Source organism: Oncorhynchus clarkii, chromosome 2, assembly GCF_045791955.1.
Source record: "Oncorhynchus clarkii lewisi isolate Uvic-CL-2024 chromosome 2, UVic_Ocla_1.0, whole genome shotgun sequence".
NCBI lineage: Eukaryota > Metazoa > Chordata > Actinopteri > Salmoniformes > Salmonidae > Oncorhynchus > Oncorhynchus clarkii.
The window spans coordinates 20,058,401-20,071,639 of NC_092148.1; the positions used below are offsets into that span (position 1 = coordinate 20,058,401).

Below are 13,239 nucleotides of genomic sequence, written 5' to 3' on the forward strand. Positions count from 1 at the left end.
GTCGACACGGGAGTTCAGATTCACATCGTCTTGTTTAAATCTTGATGTTGTGTGTCTAATAAACTGTATTGCTTTGCCTCATCAAGACTGATAGTTCTGTTTCCTGTGAGAGAGATGAGCACTTCCACATTCAGTACATAACAACACAACGCTTCCTTCCTTCCTCCGCCCGCCATCCCGCCCGGCTCCTAACAGGACTCCTCGGTAGTTAACGCTACTAATTAGTGCTCCTCTCTCCTATGGATCCATCTGCAGTTTCACAGACACAGGGGGGAGGAGGAGGAGGGAAGATTGTGTGTATCCCGATCTCTGCAGATCGAAACATTTTGCTAGTCACCACAATCAGGGTATATGTTGGGGGCATTTGAGTCCGCCTGTCCAACTTCTCAATCTAAATAGTAATCCTTTTGACTTGATTGGTTTATTTGAATCCCCATTAGCTTTCACAGGGGCAGCAGTATTCTTCCTGGGGTCCACAAAAACAAAAAACCTGACAAGTAAGAAAACACTGATCGACAGTCACACAAGGACAGTCACACAAATGTAAAATACATTGATATACAAACAATACAACAAAAAATAATGTATTTGTTAGAGTGTCTGTGTGTTGGTTTGTCAGTCCCCTCATTTATATTGGTGTTGTCACTGTTGTTGTTTTTTAAGGAATGTACAAATGTAATCATATCAAACCTCTCATTCACTGTACTGTACACAACCACACCACACCACATTGTCTCACGTCAGATAGCGTCCCTCCTCCACGACGCTCATCCCTCAATCGGTGCAGGTGGAATCAACGTGCTATCTGATGTAAGACAATGCACCAGACATGAAAGTAGCTATAGAAACTAACATAAACCCTAACCTGAACACACATCCTACCCAGAGGCACTTTTCAAGTTTCTCCTAAAGATAGAATCAAATGGACATTAATAATATAATTCCTCTCTAAATCTCTCCACTTCTAAATTGTCCCTCATCTCAACCAATAAGTAAAGGTCAGCTGGTTACCATGGTGATGGGTCGGGGGACTTGCCTTGCCTTTGTTGGAATGAAAAGGAACAGTGGAAGTAAGAAGAATCAAGGGACTTAGTCACAAGGCTCAGATCCACAAAAGGAGTGAGAGCACAGAGGATGTGAAGACAAATGTGTCCAATAGCCAATATCTAATTAAACAGGTTGTCTATGTGAGCAGCCGAGAGTACAGAGAAATAGTGCCTGTCTGCTCCTGCACAGTGAGGGTGGATGGAGGAGAGACCAGGAGCCACGAACAGGTCTCTTTTTAGCAAGGTCCCCGGTAAAAAGAGATACATTCTGAGAAAATGAATCTTTTATACATTCTCCTTTGGCACAAGAGAGACTTTTATCTCTGTCCCATTAGCATTTTTGGCGCTGAAGCAATTTACATTTTTATAGCATAATTAATGAACAAGAAAGTAATTTACATTTTCGCTCCATTCGCCGGGCACATTGTCTGGAGCATATTTGATATTTGGAGGGGGATGTATTTGGGAATGTGTGGGCGAGTTTGTGTATCATTGTCTCTGTATTTGTGTGTGTCGATCAGTGTGTCAAGCAATGGGTGTGTGTGTGTGTGTGTGTGTGTGTGTGTGTGCGTGCATTGGGGAGGAGTGTGTGTGGAAGTTTTCAAGGAAAAGATGGAACAAGATAGGCCTTAATAAACAACAGGGGAGGAATAGAGGAGGAGAGGTGTTTTCAGGTGCAAATTGAGGCCAGAGGCGACCTGTCTTTTACTTCAGCTGGTGCTCACATCAAAAGGCTGGAGGCAGTCCTTCACAGCAAATTAAACCATTCAAGCAGCTCAAAGGGAAATATAATTCATACAAGTGTCATACATATTCCCGACAAACATAAAAAGAGAAACTGTGTCATTATTGTTTTGCTTTTTTCCCTCTCCAAGTTGATGACCCTTGTGACGGTTAACCCTGTAAAGCCTGGCTCTTATCTTTTGAAAAGGGCTCTCACGTTGATAGTGGTTTTCTGGCTTAAACATTAAAAGGAAAGTTAGAATAAGGAATATCCCATTTAACATGAATGTATATCAGTGAAAGAGAGCGACCCAGCACTATGCATTTTACTGGTTTGTGACTCACTAACATTGTCCCCGGTTAGAGAGGAATAAAGCAGCCCAAGAGTTAACACACTGGAACTTTATTTAAAAACACGGAGGAAGATTAATATGGGGATGTACATTGGGATATAAAGTGGGAAAGATAGTGGAGTGGTACACTCTTAGAAAAAATAGTTCCAAAAGGGTTCTTTGGCTGTCCCCATAGGAGAACCCTTTGGGTTCCAGGTAGAATCCATATAGGTTCCAGGTAGAACCGTTTTGGGTTCCATGTAGTACCCTCTGTAGAAAGGGTTCTACATGGAACCCGAAAGGGTTCTACCTGAAACCAAAAAGGGATCTTCAAAGGGTTCTCATATAGGGACAAACAAAGAACCCTTTAAGGTTCTAGATAGCACACGTTTTTTTTTAGAGCATAGTGGTTCTGTAATGGACAGAAACAGAGGTAATTAATACACACACACCGAATGAATAGACCAGGGCACAAATGCATAGATACAGAATCTTACAGAATATAGCAGTAGTAAATGTGAAAGGACTGTATAGATTGCATATGCCATCTGCAGAGTAACACACAGCACAGTAAACTCAACATACAATAGACAATAATAGTAACTAACTATGAAGAACAATACACAAACGTCACACAACTCACTTTGAACACCCACACCATCCCACAAGTCCAGAGATATGAGTGAGTCCAGTTGTTGATGGGCAGAGGCAGATGTTGCTCTCTGCCACTGCTTGATGGAGACTGACAGTATAGTGTGACCTGCAGAGTCAAGACGATGGGCAGATATCCGGACCTCTAGTAACCTCCCTAGCGATCACACAGGTCACACAGGTCAGAGGGAGTTTGAGGGGCAGGTTTTTGTTACCCACTAGAGTCTAGATTCTCAGGCTCCGGTCATGGGGGATGGGGAGTGGAGTGTGGAGCTTAGAGTTGTGTGGTGCTGATAACAGTCATCGGCAGGGAACTCGTAACAATCATCTTTAGTTTATTTGACCCTGAAATGAATGTGATTTATGCATACCTGTGGTCTAAATGATTAAGTGTTTTGTGGGGTAAATTATATCTGTTTTGAAACTGTCACCTGCAACAAGACAAGCAGTCAGGATGTGTTTTTTTCTCTTCAGCCAGGCTTCAAGCCAGACGTGATATAGACGTCCAGGGGAAATTTTCCATTGAACTCTGTGACACTGCTATGTGTGTGAGCGTAATCTAATCAGGTCTGTACAAAACCTGAAGGCACAGAACAGAACAATAGCCTACATGGTGGCAGAGGGGAGATTTCGGACATTGTCACATGCCAAAATAGAACAGGCGTGCTAGTAAAATATGTAAACCTTGATTAAAGAGCAACAAAAAAATAAAACCCCTGCCAACACTGAGGCCAGCTGTGTCCCAGTAACGTGGCTGTAATTCTAATCAAGTTTTCCCACTCACAAAATGTGTTCCTAACACATTGAGGTTCATTGTATTTTCCAACATCAAATACAGTCAAAAAGCAATCATATTTGTCACAAAACAGCTGAGTCACTCTCACAAGGTGTCCTACCTACACTTATAGAGAGAGACAGATGTTTACTGATGTGCCTGGCTACCCTTTAGCGCACCACAGCTACATGTCCCAGTAGAATTTGCCAGTAAAGTTCCTCCATATCGGCTGTCTGTCACAAACTGTATATAGCCTCGTTATTGTTATGTCATTTTCTTGTGTTACTTTTAGATACAAAAAAAACCCTTTTGTTTATTTAGTAAATATTTCTTGAACTGCAGGTGGTTTTAAGAGCTTGTACGTAAGCATTTCACAGTAAGGTCTACCTACACCTGTTGTATTCAGCATTTCACAGTAAGGTCTACCTACACCTGTTGTATTCAGCATTTCACAGTAAGGTCTACCTACACCTGTTGTATTCAGCATTTCACAGTAAGGTCTACCTACACCTGTTGTATTCAGCATTTCACAGTAAGGTCTACCTACACCTGTTGTATTCGGCATTTCACAGTAAGGTCTACCTACACCTGTTGTATTCGGCATTTCACAGTAAGGTCTACCTACACCTGTTGTATTCAGCATTTCACAGTAAGGTCTACCTACACCTGTTGTATTCAGCATTTCACAGTAAGGTCTACCTACACCTGTTGTATTCGGCGCATGTGACAAATACAATTTGATTTGTGGTGATCCCAACACTTGGCATTACTGAATCTGCTGGTGGTAACATATCTAAACATGCACTCTAAGAAGTCTGACTGGGGCTGAAATATAATTAATTAAGACTAAATACATTATCATAAAGAGAGAGAATCTAACTTGATTACTTCCCCTTAATGCAATTCATCTCCGGCACCTGCTTTGATTTGATATGCCTTGCTCCTGGCATCCCAAGGGGGGATTTCATTGCCATCTTATGCTTGTGTAATTACCATCAAATGGTGTGCACACAGACTCACCCTGAAGAGTCATTTGAAGATAATCAATAGATTGACTGGTTCCGTTGAATGAGCACCAATTATGGGACTCTACCTTCTCATAGAATGGAAGAGGTGGCGACAGGCCAGGAATCACTGATGGTGTGGTTGGGATTTATTACAAACAATGGAGAGGTCTATTTGCAGATTTATTTGCAGATTTATTCCCTATTATTTACTATAATATAGGTTTATTGTTTGAAATATGGCTGAACAGTCTAGCATGGGAGCCTTCCCCTTCAGGCCTTCTTCTTAGTAAAGCTTCTTGGAGTAGGGCGAAGACAAGTTGGCCCTTGACGCTGATCCTGGGTCAGTTTAGCATTTTACTCACTAATGGGGTTGGGCGAGGGGAAACTGATCCTAGGTCTGTACCAATGGGGAACGTCACCCTGGAGCGGAATTCTCCCAATCCATTGTCTGTGGAATTCATGAGTTGCTGTCCGCTTCAATGGTGCTGAATCTCGAATCCGCTTTAGCACCATTGAACATTTTACTCTTTTGACAAAGTCCAAATTTGAGTCATAAGGAGACATATTTTCCTGCATCACAATTCATATTACAGGCCTACGGCATAAGGACTCAGTTGGCCAAAAAGAAAGCAATAAGGGTGATATGTTTTGGCACAATCATACATTACACAATAACTTATCCATCCCAGGGTTGCAGACATCCTGCAGGGAGGAAGAAGGGGAATGCCTTGTATCTTCCTCCCACCCTGTTCCTGAAGCCGCGCCCGTATTAAGTGAAGAGAGGCTCGAAGGTTGCAATGCATGTTCCCAGATAGGGCAACTCCTCCTTTCCTTCCTCACACACCTGAGAGAGAGTACCAGGGTCCTCGCAGCACACCACAGCCTATCTCTTTCATGCAAAGTAACGCCCATTAGCAGTTTGGCAAGACGCCAGTTACTTTGGGAACCAAATCTAGGGCGGGGGGCGCGCACGGCGCGTGTGACGGGCAGCTGACGTTTCCAACTGTCCTCTCCCGCAACGGTAGATGCACACTGTGGATGTTTGTATAAGCGCTGGAGACGGCAGTTTTCGGCATTTTATTTAACGACGGCCACGCATCGTCAGTTGCCTTGCATCCCCACGGAACATCATGCGAGTAGGAGCGACGCACCCAATGCCATGCTGAGCAACTCCCCGACTTTTCTGCTGGCTCTGACCACGGTAGCCGGACTACTCCAGCGGTGCCACGGCTGGAGCGACGAGGACCTCCTGTTACCCCCCATCAACTCCACCAACAGATTCTTGGCCAACTTGGAGGTGGACGTGCACTACTCGAAGAGATCCATGGAGGAGAGCGAAGCCTCCTCGTCAGACACTTCGTTACAGCCGTTGCCACATTGCAACGTCAGCGTGCAGAGACTTTTCCCCACCTCGCTGATGGCTCGTTGGGACAGCAACTTCGGTTTCCAGTGCGATGTGTTTATATATACCGCCAATAACAATGGAAGGGCTTTTTTCTCTGCTGCTATCAACAGAGCCATCTCACCTGTTCTCATCGAACACCTCGGAGTCACCGGCGGCCAGCAGGAGTTTAGACTGTGTGTTGGATGTGGCATGTCACGATACCGGCGATTCGGCAAGTCAAAGGCTCAGCAGACGGGGGATCCCATCAATTTCTGCTGTGTTGACTTCAGCCTTGACGAACTAAATGGGGACAAAAGTTGGAGATTGAACCGTAAACCCATCGAGTCAACTCTTGTGGCTTGTTTCATGACTCTAGTGATAATAGTGTGGAGTGTTGCTGCCCTCATATGGCCGGTGCCTATTATTGCAGGATTTCTGCCCAACGGAATGGAACAGAGACGGCCGAGATAAAGAATTATCCAATTCTGGAGATAAGCCCCCAAGCCAATAGGCTAAAAATACTGTAGAATACATATTTCAACGGTTTTTTTCACATTCTACCCGTATAAAAGAATGTCCGTTTCCAATTTTACCGTTTAGAATGAAAGAGTGTATTTTTGGTTTTGGTCTATTTCCTATTAATAGGCCTTCACTATAAGAATACCAAAAGTTTTAAAGATAGGTTGTGGTATTGTAAATCTAGCCTCTGTATTACATTGTCTATAATAGGTGCATATGTAAAGTGTGTTAACATTTCACTGTAAACGGTGTTCGTATGGTTTTAAATCTTTGTAGGATTATTGCCTATGGCCCTGGCAGTGGTGTAGTGGTGCCTGAAGAAGTGGGTATACTCTAATTTTGCCAAAAATGTCCCAAACGGTCCAGCCCGGCAAAGGAAAGGTGCCCTGTGTGAAAAATTCTATGAGAAACAGTGACATACATTCTGTATTACCTAAAATTATATATTCCATATTGGTCTTTCACAGTCAGACCAACCCAAGCTGTACTGTGCAAGTAGGCTAATTGTAGACATACTATTGAAACAGATAAATTAGGCTGTCAACTGAGTCAGAAATTCAAAGGTTTCAGATCTATTTATTTATATTCAGATTTTCACTCTCAAAGTCACAATTTGTTTTATAGAAAAACAACTAAATTTGATGTTCTATGTCCATAACAATTCTTTCAAAGTCCATAACAATGTCCATAACAATACCACATCAGGAGACCACTTTTGAGCTCTGGAAAATATCTAAGATAAACTATTTTTGTGTAGTTGCACTTTAATAATTCCAGTGTGATGGCACCTAGCACTGTTGTTTATTAGTGGTGTTTCTGTAGCACGCAAGATGGAATTTGCAAAACAAATGGCCACTGGATTAATGCAAATAATCATCATATCATTCTGCCATGTGGGCATAGGCTACTTTGTAGCTAGTTAACATTTCCCAGTTTTTGGGAAAGCCTTTCCATCTACCAGAAGACGGCTTATTGTTAGCATCACTATTTTTCCTGTTACTTAATTGTTTGAAACCTAGATGTTTTACTCCGTATTATGAGGCATGCCTTAGCATTTCTTCAATGGAGCCTATAGCCAAAATCCCACCATAGAAAGGAGGAGGCAATTATTTGATAAAGACTTCCTCATATGCATTATCCTGTTCTTTCAACTTTATTTCATTGTCTAGCAGCCAAATGCATTATCCTATTCATATTAGCAACTGATGAAGGTTGTTGTATCTTTAGATCTCCCATAGTATCTACATTTCTTATGGATATTTCAATCTCCATCCATGAAACCTCTCACATATGCGGTGCACATTTTAGAATGGTATTTTCCTGCTAATTTCATTTTGGAACATTCCCGTGTAGGCCTACCGCCATGTGCCCATTGCTGCATCTAAAATGTGAAGAAATAGTTTATCAACATTTAATTTAAGCATGAAGAAATACACGCAATGCCCACTGAAAACCTGTGCATACCCTCCGCTACACACACCACTGAAGCCTGCTATTTGTTGTGTTTATGTAGAGAGAAATTATAGTTTTCTCATGAACTTGAATGAAAAAGTGTGCTGTAATACGTGGTGGGTAGATCTTGTCAAGAGTAAATGCATAAATGTCATAGGCCTACCTGAATTTATTTTGGATGTTGTATCAAATATTTTGACGTATAGGCAACCCCTCTCTGATATTGTTTAAGATTATTTATGTTAGCTTTATCTATATAACACAATTAAATCTAAGCTGATAACATATTTGTATTTATTTGTATGAGATAACATGAGTGAATAAATAATTTTTTTTTTTTTTTTTTTACATAATTCGGAGGTGAGGAGACCTATTTATTTTGAACTAACGGCTTCGTGGCCGATTACACGAATAGACTGGTTCGGTGAAATGTGCTATGGACTGTAACTGAAAGAGAAACGACAATGCTCCATTCTCTGTTTGAGAGAGCTTCAGGGAATAGCAGCTGGGAATTTGCATTCATCTTTCAAATGTGAGTAGGCGATGAGAATATTTAGGTAAGCAAGTTGATGTGCTTATGTGTTTCTGAGTAACACACAAACCACTGTGTACAAACTGGTTGAATTTGTCAACACATGGAATCTACAGCTACAGCTTGTTTCAATTCAACCCAGGGTTAAAAAAAAAATAAAATAGACCATACATACATACATACCTGAAACCTAGGGTTTCAAGCTTTGTTTGAGTTCAAATTTAATCTTCAAATGAATAATTTAAATGTTATGTTGGACTCACGTCTCCACCTCAACCAAAAAGCATGATTAAAGAGTAGGACTAAATCAAACGTTAAATGCACTTTAAATACAGTTTTATTGGATGTAATCCTATTTAACTTTGATTATTGGTTGAGATGGAGATGTGAATCCAACATATAAAATATTAATTTGTAGACAAACTGGAATTAACGCCAGACTAAATCAGCGGCACAAAATATATATCTCCTTCAAATAGTGATATTTGGTTGCGTTGACAACAAAACACAATTTAATATCACTTTTGCGATACAGTAAATAGCCTAATAACTTGTCGACAAGTTAACAAATTGTATGTTGGATTCACGTCTCCAACTAAACCAAAAATAAACGTTAAAGAATAGGATTAAGCCAGTGGCTCAGAGGAAACTATCAAAGCATTCGATATCCTTTAAATGTAGATTTTTGGTTGTGTTGTCAACCAAACACAATTCAATATTACTTTTGTAATAGAGTAAATAGCCCCAAACGAAGTATATTTTACCATCTAATGTAACAGTATTTATTCAACCTTAAAATGAGTAACACATCCATGGTCACAACGTGAAGTTAACCTACTGTAGCTATAAATGGCTTCGTATGTCATCATTGAAAGTGTACATGTTCAAGATAGCACGCAAATGTTGCAGGTCTGTGGAGATCTTGTAAGGGTTGTCGTCGGGAGAAAGAGAGGAGGACCAATGCGCAGCGTGGTAAATGTTCATGATGATGTTTAATTAAAACTCAGAACACTAAACAATAAATTACAACGTGAATTTACCGAACCAGTACCGTGTGGCCCAAACACTCACACGGAAACAAACACCCACAAACCAAAAGTGAAACCCAGTCTACCTAAGTATGATTCTCAATCAGGGACAACAATTGACAGCTGCCTCTGATTGAGAACCATACTAGGCCGAACACAGAAACCAACATAGAAAAACAAACATAGACTGCCCACCCCAACTCACGCCCTGACCATACTAAAACAAAAACAAAGGAACTAAGGTCAAAACGTGACAGATCTTCACAATTGCTATAATAATCTGTGCAGAATCTCGAACAGCATTGATCACTTGCACTGTGTACTTTCATGTAATCTCAACTGCAATCCAGGTAATTTGGTTGTGCTATGAGATTAACCCATTTAATCCCACATTTTTCCCAGACATGAAAATATCCAAATCTTGTGTCATTAGTAAGCTTTTGAAATAATCAATCATATTGTTTTAAAGTTTTCATGGAAAAGTAGGTATAAGGGTGTATTTTATAGCCGTGGGATAATGTGATGTATACTGAATTAACATATTTCTCCTATGCACTCATGAAAATGCTTATATATCCCAGCCCAGTTATTAACACATTTAAAACTCTGTCACTGGCAGTCCCCAGCATTGCTACTAGAATGCCCCATCACATTCTAGTGTGACTATTTTACATATCAAAAACCCTTATACAACATGATATGAATACTGAGAGAAAAAACAAAAATCAACAACCATCAATGTATTTCAACGTTGTTACTTTAGTGCAACATGTACTGAAACATTAATAATGTAACTTTATTGTAACATTTTAACTTGTACTTTAGTGCAATATTCATTGTAACATTGTCTTTGTGACATTTTAGTGCAACATTCACTAACAACTGTATAGCAGTCGTGTGTCATTCATTCACATTGAACATAAAGGTAACATTTAGGATAGGGGTAGCCTGTAGAACATGCATTCAGGTAGAGGCCTACACTGAACAAAATAATATATATATATATATATATATATATATATATTATACACATACATATATATACACATACATACATACATACACACACACACACACACACACACACACACACATATATATATATGAGGTAGGCTTCAGGTAGGCTTCAGAACCAAGTGCACGATTAGTTTGTGCATCACTATCTTGAACTACGATCAGTCAGATGCTGTAATACAGTATGTCTTAAATCAATTGATCCTCTTTTCCAAAAACATTTCAGTCATTTTGATTGTCTTTTTCCATTTTTCGTCGACTTTTCTTTTCTTCCTAGAGTCCGTTGTACTGCTTCTCCTCACCCTTTATTGACTTTTCTATTTTTCTTTCATTGGCTTTTTCAGCCCTATTTCATTCTCTCTCATCTACTTTTCTGCTGTCCATGGTATATCTTGAAGCACTCAATGTGCAGTGGCGCTTTGCATTTCTCACATGCATAGGTAGTGCGTTTGTCACAATGACGACATCTGTGGAACCGGTGCATCGTGTTGATTGGCCAGTGAGAAGCTTTTTCATATCTTGCCTGATCTTTAATAGTAGCAGCCAGTAGAGATCTCCTTCCGTGGCTCAGTGGTTTCGTGCCAAACATTTGCATAAGAGACTGTGCCACTATCCATGAGAAGGTGAGCAGGTTGATGGTCCCTCCCATAACATCTCTGTAAAATAAATGGCTGTTTACGAGTGCACTGTTGAGAGACCATGCAAAGATGGGCCACCACCACTTCTTAGACCTGATGGAAATATGGTATCTTGAAACCTGTAGGTTGTGAAGTTTAAAACCACCCATATGCTCATTGTATCGGTTGATGCATTTTGGTTGTGGGACTTTGTCAAAAGGCACGTCGCTCCTTGTTCCATCTCTTGACAGAGGTCTCACTGCATTTCTCCTCCATGTTTGTTGCCACTGTGACAATGTTATTGTCTTTCTAACGGACCAGCACCTTGTCTCCTTGGGTCAGAACCTCAGAGGTTCCCCGGGGTAACTTCATGAAGTCCTTCTGTGGCTTGAATGGGACATCAAACAGACGATTTTGCCTCATCGTTCCAGAGCTCCCATATCCTCTTTTTGTCATTTCATCGAGGAGTGCAAGCGAAGTGAAGAGGTTGTCATGAAGGATCTTGCAACCTTGAGGCACCTGAGATTGCTCTGCAACACCAAGAACGACACTGGGTCCATGACCCAACCCAGTCTCAGGGAGGAGAGTGTGGGGTGGTGAGGGGTAGGTCATCATCACTGATAATGTTGTTCCTGTCATGATCAGTTTGCATAGGTTCATTTGCCTGGCTGGCAAATGGCCTGTCTCCCCCTCATAATCCATATCTGACCCATCGCTTGTCTGGGCAGTCACCTCGATCCAACATATCCAGAACTTGACACAAAGTGAAACTAAAAGAAATAACAGAGTAGAAAGTTAGGTCAAACAAGAACTATGTATGTGTATATCTATATCTATACCTAGATGCACTGTGTTATCCTGCTGGTCACTATTGTTGCTGTCAACATGTTTACACATTCTATGACCACACTGAACAAAGTTGAGTAATTGCAAATGCATATATCAATACTAGACACCTTAAAGATGACGTATACCAAAAATATTTTTCCTATCTGAATGTTAACATACTTTACTAACCTTTTGTTTGGGAGCTTTAATGCAGCCATCGTCTTCTCATGGTGCAACCAGGAAGTAAACAGCTCTGGTCATGTGACAATTTAAAATAAACATGTAACACTGCACATATTTCATTGAGACTCTTTATTATTTCAATATTTTTTAAGGTCACTATTGTAACTGATGGGATAAAATAGGTTAAGCACAATGATTACACATTAAATGTTGTATAAATACAAAATATCTGACATTGTATTCCCATTTGAACTTTGTTGTGCTTTTAAATGGCTGAAAGTGCAGTGATAACACATTTAGATGACAACTAAATAAAAAACTCATCATTTTTTCATTGGAATTTAGTTGTGCTTTTAAGATGGTTGAAAGCACAGTGATACATTGGGAATTCAAAATAATTCTGGCTGACTTTTTGAGTATGTGAATAAAGATTGAAATCTCATTGATCAACATCTCAACCAAATATTACCCACATTTCCACGTTGAAATGACATGGTGTGCCCAGTGGGAAGCATCCTTGTGTTAAATTATGTCTGTGAAAGGAGAGAATAATCTCTCTCAACAAGCTCCTTGCACCCCCTTTTGTTGATCCTCCTTGCTGCTCCTGTTCACAGTCATTATCCCAGTCATAGCTTATCCTCGCAGGGAACACTGCTGCATCTCAGGCCCTTACCACCATCTCTCTGGTGAATTCACGGATAATCAATAACATTGCTGGTTCAAACTTGTTTCTTTCACTGTCAGTCCCAATCCCCAGATCTTTAGCTATTGCTTGTCTAGGAACTTTAGCTATTGCGTTGTCTAGGAGTGTCAGGTGAATTCAGCACATGGCTCTAATGCATAGATGGTATGTGTGCTATATTTGCCATGTGTGCTTGAGTGTTACAGAAAAATGTCTTCTGCTCTGCTGGACAATCTAAGGCGGCATTATTATTGAGTTATTACATGATAACGAGTCATGGATTTCAACTTTTGAGCACCACGTAGTCTAATGATGATCACCCTATTTTTAATTAAGTTTAACTTGTTTGTTAAAGATAAACAACAGTTCATAGTGTGGTCAAATGATATGGTCCAGTGAAGCTTGCTATCGAGGTCTAAAAGGCTAGATTTGACTAAATACATATCAGACCCCAGTCCGTTCATTT

At 40.5% G+C, this 13,239-nt stretch overlaps 1 protein-coding gene across 1 annotated transcript; it reads left to right on the forward strand.

Moving 5' to 3' along the window:
• The first annotated feature begins 5,566 nt into the window (after positions 1-5,566).
• LOC139380173 (transmembrane protein 158-like) lies at positions 5,567-8,239 on the forward strand. The gene has a single exon (XM_071122624.1). It carries the CDS (start codon positions 5,694-5,696, stop codon positions 6,387-6,389), a length of 696 nt encoding a protein of 231 aa, XP_070978725.1. The 5' UTR covers positions 5,567-5,693; the 3' UTR covers positions 6,390-8,239.
• The last annotated feature ends 5,000 nt before the right edge of the window (positions 8,240-13,239 follow it).